The sequence below is a fragment of the Rhineura floridana genome, chromosome 3 (genome assembly GCF_030035675.1).
Source record: "Rhineura floridana isolate rRhiFlo1 chromosome 3, rRhiFlo1.hap2, whole genome shotgun sequence".
Classification (NCBI taxonomy): Eukaryota; Metazoa; Chordata; class Lepidosauria; order Squamata; family Rhineuridae; genus Rhineura; species Rhineura floridana.
The window spans coordinates 63,419,135-63,433,175 of record NC_084482.1 but is presented as its reverse complement, the minus strand read 5'-3'; the positions used below and the strand labels follow the sequence as shown (position 1 = coordinate 63,433,175).

Below are 14,041 nucleotides of genomic sequence, written 5' to 3'. Positions count from 1 at the left end.
TTTTTCATCTTCCTTCGCCGCCATTTTGAATCCAACTAGTTCCCCTTTTCTAACACACATTCACGTCAGTCACACCATTTAACGCGCTAAAAACACGCCATCTGATCTATACTTTGCTAAATAGAATCTAGTATTTATTTTCACATTTCCTGAAATTGTAAATAACATTACATATCCTCTCTTGGGAACATTTATAATTTCTTCCGGGGTTTCATACTAACGGCCAAGCGTTCAAAGCCTATAATTAATTTATATTCTTTTACTTGCCAGCCGCTGTTAAAAGCTCATTTCTATTACTTCTTTTTTTGGGTTAGGAAACGAAAACAGTTTAATTTGAATCTGCTCAGAGTGGATCGTGGTTGGTCGCTCCAGTTACTTCCGGGTCAACGGCAGCCATTTTGTGGAGCTTAAGTTCCTGGGGAAGGGCGGCGCCTCGCTCATTTGCTCGTGGTTGTGCTTAGAGATGGCGGTGCGCGAGTAAGATCCCGTCCGCGTGCTCAAGCCTTGCACGGCCACAGGTCCGTGATACCTGCAGGCCTAACTAGAAAGTTCTCCCATTGTTCTTTGCGTCTTATTTCATCTCTAGCCGCCGTTCCGCTTCTCCCGCGTCATTCCCTCCTTCCCCCGCCCGCTGCTATGAGTTACGGGCGGCCGCCGCCGGACGTAGAAGGTATGACTTCGCTAAAGGTAGACAACCTGACTTACCGCACCTCCCCAGATACCCTCCGCCGCGTCTTCGAGAAGTACGGCCGCGTGGGGGACGTGTACATCCCCCGAGACCGCTACACCAAAGAGAGCCGCGGCTTTGCCTTCGTGCGTTTCCACGATAAACGCGATGCGGAAGACGCCATGGATGCCATGGACGGAGCCGTGCTCGACGGGCGGGAGTTGCGTGTCCAGATGGCCCGCTACGGCCGACCTCCAGATTCCCACCACAGCCGACGCGGGCCTCCTCCCCGCCGATACGGCAGCGGTGGCTACGGACGTCGTAGTAGAAGGTGAGACTCGCCCAGGATGTGGAAGGAAATAAAACAACACCCCGTGGGTTTGTGATAGGAACCGCCTGATAGCAAATAACGACTTGAGAGTTATTGGTTATCTGCATTTAAAGGAAAGCAACGATAAATGTAGGATGAAAGTCGATCGTGACCAACTTGAGAGAGAAAATGAAAGGCCTTTTTTGGGGGGGGGGACTTAGCATGTATTTCTTTGGGTACGGTCGGCGGGAAAATAACTGACCCACGTGATATTGGAGGGGAAGGGATCGAATGGGCGGCACAGTTTTCCTTTTGGCGTCACAAACGAGATCTCTGGCGGGGAAATAGTATTTGAGTTTTTAGCTATTATTCGACCATCCAATGCCGTTTCTCTCATCTTCTCGACCCTTTTCTCCCGGGCAGCCCTAGAAGAAGGCGTCGCAGCCGATCCCGAAGCAGGAGCCGATCCAGGTCCCGAAGCAGATCGCGCTACAGTCGCTCCAAGTCCAGATCCCGTACACGATCCCGGTCTCGTTCCACCTCCAAGTCCAGGTCTGCCAGGAGATCGAAGTCCAAGTCCTCCTCTCCCTCCAGATCTCGTTCCCGATCGAGATCCCGGTCCAGATCAAGAAGCCCCCCACCTGTTTCAAAGAGGGAATCGAAGTCGAGATCCCGTTCTAAGAGTCCTCCTAAGTCTCCTGAAGAGGAAGGAGCTGTGTCATCTTAAGAAAATGGTAACGTGTCTGGTTATCTACTGTATTTGCATGCTGTATGGTAGCACTTTAGTGGGTATTGGGTCATTCATACAGGATTGTAGAGTAAGTAAATCCTAATGGGGCATGTTCATTTCTCAGGAGGGTATTTTAGTTTATGGCTAATAAAATAAATTGCAAATTTTTACAGAGGATATCTTCGTGTTTTGTTGCAATTAATAGCTTGCTTTTTAATATCTATTGTTTGAGACACAACCTATTTCTGAAATGACTATTTCTTACTGTTCTTATCCAACATCTGCATTTTCCCCTTTAAAGCTGCGGTCTCCTGTTTGCTTAAAGAATATTGGCCAGTATTGCAGATTTTAACTGATTTGGCTGATCCTCCAGGGACCAGTTTCTGTGGGCGTGTATTGGAGCAGGTTTGTCTTTAAATGTTAAAGATACACTATCCTGTTAATGACCAATCAGTCCTGTGTTCACAATGCTCAACAGCATCAAATACTTGCAAAAGTGGAAGATGAAATGTAAGAGTTTATAGAAATCAGTTTCTTCTCTGGTGCGATTGTGGGCTTTTAAGGATATGCTGGGTGGGGAAAATGGATAGTGTGTCTTTAACCTCCCTCAAATTGTTTGGTCCTGTTTTTTCAAAGGAAGTGGGCCTAGAACTGTTAAGTTACAGAACTATTTAAGAATTCTTCAAGGTTTTGAATAAGAACTAATTCCTAATGTGAATCGGGCAGGATTCAAGTTAAGGGTGGTTTGATTATAGCCTGACACTACATAACATGATTAGTGGACATTCAACAGTATCTCCAAAAATCTCCTGATGTCTGTTAATAGCATCCAATGTGATGGTGGGAGGTGGGCATTGCACTTCTCTAAAGCTCTGAGACAAGGCCAGTACTACTAGGAATCTGAGAGCATCCATAAAATATGGAGATATACAAGGGGTATGTTTGCTGAACTATACCTTTTTCAAACCTAGATACATCAAATACATGAGAAACCTACATAAAGGATGCCTTTGGAGAAAAAAGGATCATTTGAATCGCCAGTCCATTGGAGAGACCCCAGCACAACCAACCAGCTGTTGAAAAGGTTATTTTGTAACACTTTGTCTAATTTTTACTTTACTTTTGAGCCTAAAATGGCAGACTTTTACATTTATGTGCCATTTTGTTGCTATTATTCAAATTTCTTGTAATTTAGTGAAGTGAACGACTACAGATTTCATTATTGGCTTGGATATTTGAGGTAAAGATTTCACTTTTGTTCATATAGTGCTGACTTTGCAAATAAAATTGATAACTAACTTGCTTCCTCAAGTTTATCAGCTATAATATGCTGAATAGCTTAATGCTGGCCATGTGCTCAATTTTTGCCTTTATTCTGAAATTTTAAATTCAAATGCATTTGCAAATACTTCAGTTGAAATACTATTTACAAGTCGAACATTAAACTTTACAGCTGACAATTATTTTGAAAGCTTTGTTTTTATCAGACAAAATTCTAATCTCTTCTCTTATGTATTTTTGTGCACTAGGCGCAGTTGTGTAGCAGTTGAGTAATGCTGGTTAGCTGTTAAGGTGGCGTGTTGCAGTGCAGAGTGCTTGGCTGTTTCCTGTTTTCTCCTGATTGCTCCTGTAATGATGCCTTGTCGTGCAGAAACAAATGGCTGTCCAGTTAATTATAATTGCCTGACAACTGCACTTCCAGTCACCCGGGCCTTGCATAAAAATAATGGAGCATACAGTGAGCACATCTAGCTGGTGATATACACACCTTATTTTTTTCCAGAATGGTAAATTAGACCATCTACATATGTGAACTTGCATATAAAAAAAGTAATGTTAAAAGCATTTGATTCATTCCTCTGTAAGTACTGATCTGGAGTATCTCTTAAAACTTTCTGTACTATAACCACTGTGTCTGTAGTTTAATAAAACACTTACTTGGTGTTCAGTTTTTTTTTTTTTTTGAACTCTTATGTCTTGCCTCAAGCTTTATGTGTTAGAGCAGCGGGGACAGATTCCAGAATAAAACTCTATAATTAGAACAATAGCTAATGTGAATTCATCATTTTTATATTTAAAAAGTGCTGTTCCTGTGAAATTGATGAGTTGTTTCCAGAATATTTTCAGGATAAAAGGAACATACACCTCTATGGTACAGATAGATACAGAAGGGGAAATTACCAAAGTCATGGGGAGAGGTGACTTGCGCAGTAGTGGATATATACAGTCAATGTGGGAATGACTGCATTAAAACAATAATAAACATGCTATGTGCATGGACAACTATGCTGGGGGCAATTGCTGTTCAGCTGTTTACTATCTGGGGAAGACAAATACCCTTGGAATTTAAGAGAAACCACCTTGGTGCTACAGGACTATGTTCAACATCTGTTGAATCTAGACTGGCTAATTATACAACTTGCTTGTATATCAAAACAAAACATGTTAGAGGTAAAAACTTTTATTGTAAAACACATTAAAGCATATCTTTTCTCAAAACAGTTAGAAGATTTGAGTTGATTGCTTTTTTGTAGTAATGATCATCATTTCAATAGTGTGTCTGCCTGGCAGAGAGGAGTCTGCCAATTGTTCTTTGTTCGCCTCAAATGATTGTAAGGGTACACAGATGCTTTCCATCTCCCACTTGTGAAGCAATCCTTCAATAGTCCAGTCAGCACTGAAAAGAGACACCAATCAGCACCTGAATCTTTTATCATTCGAGGCTTGTAATTGTCAAAATCCTTTTCTCAGTAACACTTCAAGGTGACAAATTAGAGAAAGCCTTTTATCAAAAATACAAAAGCTGTGAAGTTGTAAAAAGCAACTACATTTTAGGCCAGGATGCATCTGTTGAAGCAGTTTAGTCTATGAAAGTGCTTGAAGCATCAAAGATCAAAATTGGAAATGAATTTGGCATAAGCATACCTTCTAATTTGATAAGTAGTCCAGAACTGAGCATGGGGACTCTTCTCCATTAAATAATGCACTGTACTTAAAACATCTTCAAAATCTATAAAGTAATGCAAACTTTTAGTACGGTACAGTACTACTTTAAAGCACCAGCTTTGCTCTAATGCCAGTCTTCTATAAATTAGCACTAGATAAATCAGCACATGAGACTACCTAAACCTAACCACATCTGGGTTTGATAAGGGCCTGGATAAATGGTATTCTCAGAACCACATGTAAGCTGTCTTGTGTTCCATGATGGAAGAGAGATGGGATATAAATGTAATAAGCTTTTAGAAGGTTTTGGCTTCTATATACTGTATTTCGCTATGGAAATGGACTGCCTTCAAGTTGATCCTGACAGCAATCCTATGAATAGGGATTTCACGGTAAGCAGTATTCAGAGGGGGTTTACCATTGCCTCCCTCTGAAGCTAGTCCTCCCCAGCTGGCTAGGGCCTGCTCAGCTTGCCACAGCTGCACAAGCCAGCCCCTCCCTTGTTCACAACTGCCAGGTAGGGGGCAACTGGGTCCTTGGGAGTATACAGTGGCATAAATGCTGTTATCAGAAATGTATTTAAATAATGATGGTGTCAACTATCCCAAGGCTTATTTATAGTGCTTTGCGCTTCTAAAGCATACAGGGCCTTTTCCCAGTTTTGGGGCTACTTGTATACAAGTTTTGTTGCTTGTGGTCAATTTATTTCAGCCTAGATTATGACAAAAATGTACCAATATAAGGTTAAAAAATAAGCCGAAGGATGTAGCCTGAAAGTTCAGAGCTTGAAACTTTAATAGAAGAGGTGGGGAATGGATAGCCTTCCAGGTGTTGCTGGACTCCCATCATCCCTGATTAGTGGCTGTGCTAGCTGGGGCTGATGAGAATTGGGAGTACAACAAGTTCTGGAGCACCACAGGTAAAGTACAATAATTGAGCTATCCTGTCCCCAGTGACAGGCTGCAGATGTTACACTCCTCTCCATTCAAACACCATTTCACCTTAGAAAAATAAGCAGCTACCTGTGGCATTGGCAATGCAAGAGTTACAGTGTTAGATTTCATTTTTTGAAGAAAACAGGATATTTTTCTGCACATCTTATCACTAGAAGGATGCAATGAATGTACCTGGACTGGCACTGTACAGCAGCAGGTATATGCAGCTCCTAAGATTGTTTTATTTTTACAAAAAATGCAGGGTGAGGAAATTGTGTTGCTTCCTACTATTCGTAGCTGGCACCATCCCCTTATCCTGTGCAATTCTGCAACTTTAACACCAGTAGATGCCCACTTCCTTGTTTGCTCTGAATAGCTCAACTGAATCAACAATTACTACATAGTTTTATAGCCCACTTCACATTCAGAGGTTCTGGAATCACTCCTTGGTTTGGCCTCTTCAGTAAAAAGCTTGACTGGCAAAACTGGAAAGGTTCACTAATAGATAGCCATTCCTAATGAGGGTAAGGAACCTACGGTCTTCTGCGTGATGCTACACTACAACTCTGCATCACAACCATACTGGCTGGGGCTAATGGGATTAGAGTCCAACAACATAAGAGCTTGCTGGATCAGGCCAATGACCCATCTAGTCCAGCATCCTGTTCTCTAAAGTGGCCAGCCAAATGCCCACGGCAACCCACAAGTCGGACCTGAATGCAAAGAACACTCTCCCTTCCTGGGGTTTCCAGCAACACGTATTTGGAAGCATAATGCCTCCACTTACGGATTATGACCTGGGAGACCAGGGTTCGAATCCCCACATAGCCATGAAGCTCACTGGGTGACCTTGGGTCAGTCACTGCTCCTCAGCCTCATGAAAACCCTATTCATAGGGTCACCAAAACTGAATCAACTTGAAGGCATTACATTTACATTTTTTTATGGAAGCAGAGAATTGTCAGCATGGCTGGCAGCCATTAATAGCATTTGCCGTAGTGAATTTGTCTAATCCTAACATGTGAAGGACTAGTTTCTCCAACCCTGTTGACAGACAAGCGGTTCTCAAACATTTTTTATAACTATTTTGCTGACTGGTGTTGGACTTTTTCGTTGTACAAATCAAAGCACACTCAAAACATTTTTGTAACCAGTTTAATTTTCTAGTGTGCTAGGTTAAAGAAAAAATAAGGTTTTTTGCTCAATACCTACATTATCAAAACCAGCATAACATGCAAATAGCAGGTCCAAGGCCACGGCCTTATTAGCCTGCTGAATAATCTGGCCCTGATGAAAACTACCTTGATCTCCCTTAGAAAAAAGTATGTATATTTCACATGGACCTCTAGCAACATAATAAGGCCTAGACAAGTAATGGTCCAGGGCAGCTTCATATATTTGGTTATCCACCACATTGTGTAGATCATGAAAAACTATGGAATGCTTTAAAAGAAATGGGAGTGCCACAGAACGTCAAAAAGACTAAAGTAATGACAACAGAAGATTTATGTAACTTCAATGAGGATATTGAACTTGTCAAGGATTATCAATACCTCTGGCACAGTCATTCACCAAAATGGAGACAATAGTCAAGAAATCAGAAGAAGGCTAGGACTGGGGAGGGCAGCTATGAGAGATCTAGAAAAGGTCCTCAAATGCAAAGATGTATCACAGAACACTAAAGTCAGGATCATTCAGACCGTGATATTCCCGATCTCTATGTATGGATGTGAAAGATGGACAGTGAAAAAAGTGGATAAGAGAAAAATCGACTCATTTAATATGTGGTATTGGAGGAGAGCTTTGCGGATACCATGGACAGCCAAAAAGACAAATAATTGGGTGTTAGAACAAATTAAACCAGAACTGTCACTAGAAGCTAAAATGATGAAAATGAGGTTATCATATTTTGGGCATATCATGAGAAGACATGATTCATTAGAAAAGACAATAATGCTGGGAAAAACAGAAGGGAGTAGAAAAAGTAGAAGGCCAAACAAGAGATGGATTGATTCCATAAAGGAAGCCACAGACCTGAACTTACAAGATCTGAACAGGGTGGCTCATGACAGATGCTTTTGGAGGTCGCTGATTCATAGGGTCGCCATAAGTTGTAATAGACTTGAAGGTACATAACAAAACCCCAGATTTTGGAATGTACCTTCTGGTTGACACTTCCACTTTATGCTATTAGGATTTTATTTTTTATTGTGCCATACTGTTAGCTGTTCTGTGCTCACATTGGGAGGAAGGGTGGGATATAAGCAGAAGGAAATTTTAAAAAACATTCACATAATTTGCCAGTGATATTTAGTCCATTGTGTATTAATGAAAAGCAAATAAATTGAAATTTGCTACATTCCTGAGTCTCAGTAATTCAGGAATAACTCCCATTTAGTTTTAAAGTTATTCAACCCTAGTTTGCTCTTGCAGAGTCTCTAATTCATACGTTTTACCATTTCTGACAAACTGCAGAGCTGCCACAGTATTTGTTTTTAAGGCTGATAATACCCTAAGAGCACTCACAAAATTTTGCAAGTTCCAATATATTAGAGAACAATTCTAAGTTCAATTCAAATACTTAATTTTGCAAGTATTCTAATATGTGGATTTTTAGCAGGAAGGAATATCTTTTTTATGCTTTCTAATTTCAATTGTATTTCCACATCACTTGTATTTTACTACATGATCACTATCGGTGCACTTAATTTGCATGGAGAGCCACATTTCCAAGATATGTTTGTCTTGTAAAATCAGCCACAGCCTCTATGTAAAAGAAAAAAGAGATAAATGATTAAGAGGAAATAAGAGTTTTCTTACAATTTTGAAAAATACAGCAAATGAGTGGCCTTGTGACCTGCAGGGCAAGGGACAACTGAGGGACTTCTCAGGTTGTAGCTATTTACAAGAATTCAATGTTGTGTCAATTTCTGTTTTACGCTGTATTCACATGAGTACTCAGAATATGCACAGCAACAGATATAAAGAAACACAATGAATTTCAGTGAAACATTTACCTTCTGGTTCAAAAAATACATCAGATCCCAAAATAACGTCCACTGGAGGCAAGGCCAACAGACTGGGTGAGATATGACCCCAGGTGAGTCCTGTAACATGCACGCTTGAGAGGTTATTCATCTGGCAGCTTCTTCGACAGTTCTTCAAACACTGAGGGGACTCGGCATTATCTGACAGTATTAGTTCTGCTCCACATTTTGCTGCAACTATCCCAGGAAGACTTACACCTGCTCCAATCTAAACAGAGTAAAAACTAGTTTGTAGTACACCATATGCAACACTAAATGCAAGCATAACTTACTGCACTCAAGTTTTTTTTTCTCCCTCTGGTATGATCATCTAAAACTGCTAAATGACTCAGATGAAAACATACTAGCAGTTTTACTTACTAGAAGCCTCTCTTGCACTGCACTATCCAATTCTTAAGGTATTTTCTACTTAAAAGCTTTACGATCATTCAACCTAAGATTAAGTGTTTGATTCAGAAATTAACTGGGTTAACAACTGTGGTCTGGTCTACATTTGGTTCATGTAGCTATCTAACAGGAAAACTTGAATGGGGAAGCAGGTACAATATTTGCATGGTTCACCCTATTACAATGGTCCATTCCCCCAGAGATTTATGGAATCAGGGATTCCTGAATACTTCAGGGGATTTTTCAGTGAATATTGCTGGTGATCCTACTGAAGCCCTGGTCTCCCTCGTGAACATGAGATGGGACAGGACACTGATCATTCTCAAGCGCTTTCTCCAGTGTCATAAAGCCAATATGGCTCCCTGGTATTCTGGGGTGCTTTGTGCAATGAAACAATCCTGGAACTTGACTAGAGTGCAAATAGCTCAAGACATGTTCTAAAGCCTACCAAACATAACATAGGGCACATAATCATGCCTACTGTGTGGCAGCAAGGAAAGCACAAAAGGTCTATTTTGCTTCATTGCATCCTGAAGTAGTCATCCAGCAATGCTTTGGGAGTTGCCAGTGCACTATTATCATCTGCCCCATGAGTGGAGCTATAGAGTCCTCTTACGCTGCTGTGAATTGTTCGCAAGGCACTGAGGATAAAGTCGCTCATCTCCATAATAACCTTGACATTGTTATTGCGGAATCAGTTGAGGTGTCCATGCACCATCTGAATGAATATTGTGGGATCAGTTTCAGTTACTGTGACCTGACACCATACACAAAATGCTTGTAGCAATGTGTCTGACAACTTGCCCTCTTGGCTGATTAAAACTAGCAGGCAGGTTTGATTGGGTGGGTCTGGTGAATGTATTGTTATGGAAGGGGGTGGTGCCCACTGCCTTGAAGGGTGCAGTGATATGCCCACTCCTGAAAAAGCCCACCCAGTATTCAATTGGTGTATGACAATTTTTGCCCTGTTGTGGCTCGACTACAGGTGCTCTTGGATGACAATGATTGTCTTAGCCCTCACCAATCTGAGTTCCACCCTGGCTTTGGGACCCAATCAGCTTTAATTGTCCTGACAGATTACCTTTATTGGGAGAGGAATAAAGAGAGTGTGATCTTGTAACCCTTGCTTGATCTCTCAGCAGCTTTTGATACCATTGTCTATTGTATCTTCCTGGATCAGTTGTGTGGGTTGGGAGGAACTGTTCTTTAGTAGTTCTGCTCTTACCTGCAGGTCCAATTCCAGAGGTATGTGTCAGCCCCATGCAGTTATGCTGTGGGGTGCCACACTGTACTATTTTGTCCTTAACAAATAAATGGGGACATCTATAGATTACCATATATATGAAGCTGTTGGAAGCAGCCATTACGAGATTTGGAGCACCATGTTTTCAGCATGCTGATGTCTATTTCTCTGTAATATATGAATCAGGAGTGGACATGCAAGTCCTAAGCCAGTGTCTGGATGCAGTGGTGGGCTGAATTTTGGCAAAACAGAAGCCCCATAGGTGGGTGATTTCTGGATCCAGGAAATTGGCCATTTTCCTTTTTGGGACAGGTCCATAGTTATTTGTTTTTTATTTATTAGATTTATATCTCACCTTTTCTTCTGGTAGGAGCCCAGGGTGGCAGACCCATTGATTCATCTTTGTCACTAGAGGCTCATGTGCCTTCTATCAGCTTTGGGTGGTACCTCCGCTATGGCTATTCCTGGATAGGGATAATCTGGCCACAATGGCCCATGTATTGGTAATTTGATTACTCTATGTTGGGTTGCCCTTGCAGTTGGTCTGGAAGCTGCAGTTAGTGCAAACCACTGCTATGGGAATGCTGCTAACCATCATCAGCATATTAAACCTTTGTGGAAGCAGCTACACTGGCTGCACATATGCTACTGGGCTAGGGTCAAGATTTTGTTACATGTTTACAATGTGGGACCACAATAGCTGAAAAAACGCCTCTTCCCTTATGCTCCTGTCTGGCCACTAAACTCTTTGGTAGAGAACTTCCTTGTACCAAGAGCTCCTACTATTCATCTCAAGTCCACATGTAGTAAGGCTTTCAGTATTGTGTCCTTTTTAATGTGGAATTCATTACAATTTGAAATAAGGCACATTCCAACAATCTCCTCTTTTAGATACATGCTCAAGACTATTTGTTTTAAATTTATCCAAGCCTTTCCTCAAGGAAATTTTAACTGTATTAGTTTTGGTGTATAATTTACACTTATTTTTGGTTCTCGGTATACTGCTCTAACATATTATATTATGAGCAATTTATATTTTTTTAAAAAATAAATAATAAATACGTCTCCAATTTCACAATTGATATCTATATTTACCTGATTTGGAAGTCACACCTTGGAAACATCACACCTACGTAGTATAGTATGATATATACAGCCTATCCATTTTCTATTCTAAAGGAGATGAGATGGGCAATGGTGAGTTTATGTTCATGCCATGGGGCTGGGCTGCATGAAATGACTTATGGCTACTTCCACTTCTTGACTCTCTGCTGAGTTTGACAGAATCCTAAGTGTTAGTGATGCAAAAATCAAAGTCTTAATTATGTAGCCCACTATCACCATGAAACATCCTAGAGCAAAACATTTTATATTGTAATTTTATATTGTTATTTTATATTTTAAAAAATTATTTTTTTAAAAAAAATCTTATCCATTGAACTTCAAAATACTGCTGCTTTTTCAGCTTTCCAGCAATTACTGATCAAAAGAGTAGCCAGTTCTAAATTAAACACATGAGATCCACCTACAGTTGATCTAAGTTTGAAGCCTAAGCTAGCACTTATACCAAAGAGAAATTCTAAAAAATAAAAACTTGATAAAATAAAACATGGAGGCTTTAAATTGGAATAGACAACCTATGGCTCCTCAGAAGCTGCTGAACTACAATTCCCACCATTCCTCACTACTGGTATGCTGAAGAGTCAGAGGTCCCCCCTCCTGCCATTTTAAACACGTTACTTTTTTAAAATTTTAATTTCATACTATATGGTTGGAATCCAAGGTGTTGCATTTACCTCCAAAATTCTCTTGCCGCAGACTAGTCTTCTATGAAACCAGACATACTGGGCCAGAACCACCGCACAGGGCCAAACATACATGCCATATTGGGGATCAAGGACCTGAAACAGGAGGCACTTGCTGTAAAACATGGTTGTATCAGAATCATTTTTTTAAAAAACCATGATCCGAGTGCATTTACGTTTTTACCAGTTTTGACTTTTTTTGTAATGGTCTTATTCATTAGAAACCAGAAGATTCACTTCGCTCAAATCGTCCAGCTTAAGTAGTAAAAGACCCCAAAATCAACACTTTTCCACAGAGTGCTGCAATTGTGTAGTAGGACAAGGGCAAAGGTGAAAACATGTTTATTTTGCAGTTTTTTTCCTGCTGGGTCTCTATAAAAAGGAATTGCTGTCATTGATCAGCTATACACTGCCAGTGAAATTCAGTTAAGCAAAATAATGGCTAATAAAGAGACCCCACATGCATAATCAATTTTATGCCAGTTATTTATTTAAACTTGAAGTAACATGACCACTGAGACAATCAAATCTTATTTACATGATCAAGCAACACTACTTAAACAAAAGGGATCAGCTACAGTGTTGAACATTTACACCGTTAAAAGAATTTCACTGGGGGGGGAGAATTTCACTGTTGCCACTATCATTGCACCCGTAGCATTAACACCTGTAGCTTTGTCATAGTTATAGGCAAACACAGAAAAGATTTATTATGGAAGCATGTGTCTACCACATACTGTATTTACTAAATTAACCTGTACAGATAGGAAGTCAATTACCCATAAAACACTTAGGCACAGAGGACAAATTCATGCAGAGGTAATATTTTATTTCTGTATGCAACTTGACTCACATTTTCTATTTTTTTTAAAAAAGAGAAACTTTCAACTTTTGTAAATGCAAATTGTACTGAAGGTTCAACGAATTTTACAATATCACTGAGACGGGCACTATATGCACATAGTTTTGAGCCAGTGCATACATGATATAAGTAGTTTTATTTCGTTGTTGTCAAAGGGTAGTAGAGTAGTAGTGTCAGACACCTGAAGAACAATTTAAGATTGAGATAGTTGAGACTGTAGAACCTCGTCCTGATTTCACTTATTTGTTCTACAGAATAATTATTTGTTCTACAGAATGATTACTTGTCCCTTACTTCAATGATTCAAAAATAATGGAACAATGTCCCTAAGTTGAAAGTATCGCCAAACGATTTGTGTGCAATTTACAAATTAATATAGATTCATTCGCTTTAAACATAAAGCTAATTTCTCCCTCTTTACATTTCATGGTTTCAAATTCTACTTCCTACAAATACGTATTTTTTTTAAAAAAAATGGATCGGTACCTCAGGAATAACTACCACCAGTTCTTGTTTCAGCTGATCTCTCTCTTCCTCCTTTTGCTCTCCTGCAAACCTGTATTCCCTCACACTTAATTTGTATACCGGTTCGCACATGGGAAGCCTTTTCTCCAAACGGAGAGACGCTCCTGGTACATTCAACCACGCAGCGCTTCCTGAGCTTTGAGCACAGTTTAATGTGGTTCGATTGATGTTTAAGTGGACCATTCGCAGCCAAGAAAGTTCAACGCGTCTTTCGGCAAAGCACCCAATCGCTAAGCGTCTGTAGAACCTCGAGTCCTCGAAACCTTATGCTATTATAAAAGAGGTTGGCCGCAATCCATGTCTACTCATACGTAAGCGTCATTGGGTTAAATGGGTCTTATTCCCAGGTAAGTGTGATCGCAGCCTCAGTCTCTAAGGTGGACTCCCTGCTTTCTAACCCGCCCCGCCCTGGTCATATCATTGCTCCCTAAACAGCAGGATAGTTCCGGGCGTGGGTAAGAGCCTGTCATACTTTTCCACATTTCGCTGCGAGGACGCAGCCCACTCGAGACTGCCTTCTCAAGATGGCGGCTGATAAGGCGCTTCCTCCGCCTTCTCCAATCCTTTCCTCTCCACCCCTCTTT

General features: G+C 40.6%; 2 protein-coding genes across 4 annotated transcripts; one reads left to right on the top strand and one right to left on the bottom strand.

Moving 5' to 3' along the window:
* The first annotated feature begins 425 nt into the window (after window positions 1-425).
* SRSF2 (serine and arginine rich splicing factor 2) lies at window positions 426-3,655 on the top strand. Of its 3 annotated transcripts, XR_009761318.1 has the most exons (4): window positions 427-998; window positions 1,401-1,711; window positions 2,679-2,791; window positions 3,237-3,655. XR_009761318.1 is itself a non-coding variant. In XM_061616338.1 (3 exons), the coding sequence occupies exons 1-2, from the start codon at window positions 637-639 to the stop codon at window positions 1,702-1,704; spliced, it is 666 nt and encodes a 221-aa protein (XP_061472322.1). In that variant the 5' UTR covers window positions 426-636; the 3' UTR covers window positions 1,705-1,711; window positions 2,009-2,097. The 3 variants fall into 3 exon arrangements, 2 of the variants coding, with proteins under 2 accessions (XP_061472322.1, XP_061472321.1); XM_061616338.1 differs by lacking the exons at window positions 2,679-2,791; window positions 3,237-3,655 and adding an exon at window positions 2,009-2,097 and having other exon boundaries at window positions 426-998; XM_061616337.1 differs by having other exon boundaries at window positions 2,679-3,655.
* Window positions 3,656-3,809: 154 nt separating this feature from the next.
* Window positions 3,810-14,039, bottom strand: METTL23 (methyltransferase 23, arginine). Its single transcript, XM_061616335.1, has 5 exons — window positions 13,419-14,039; window positions 12,062-12,166; window positions 8,606-8,843; window positions 4,633-4,717; window positions 3,810-4,384 (listed from the first exon to the last, which is right to left on the bottom strand). Exons 1-5 carry the CDS (start codon window positions 13,638-13,640, stop codon window positions 4,210-4,212), a joined length of 825 nt encoding a protein of 274 aa, XP_061472319.1. The 5' UTR covers window positions 13,641-14,039; the 3' UTR covers window positions 3,810-4,209.
* Between the last annotated feature and the right edge of the window lie 2 nt (window positions 14,040-14,041).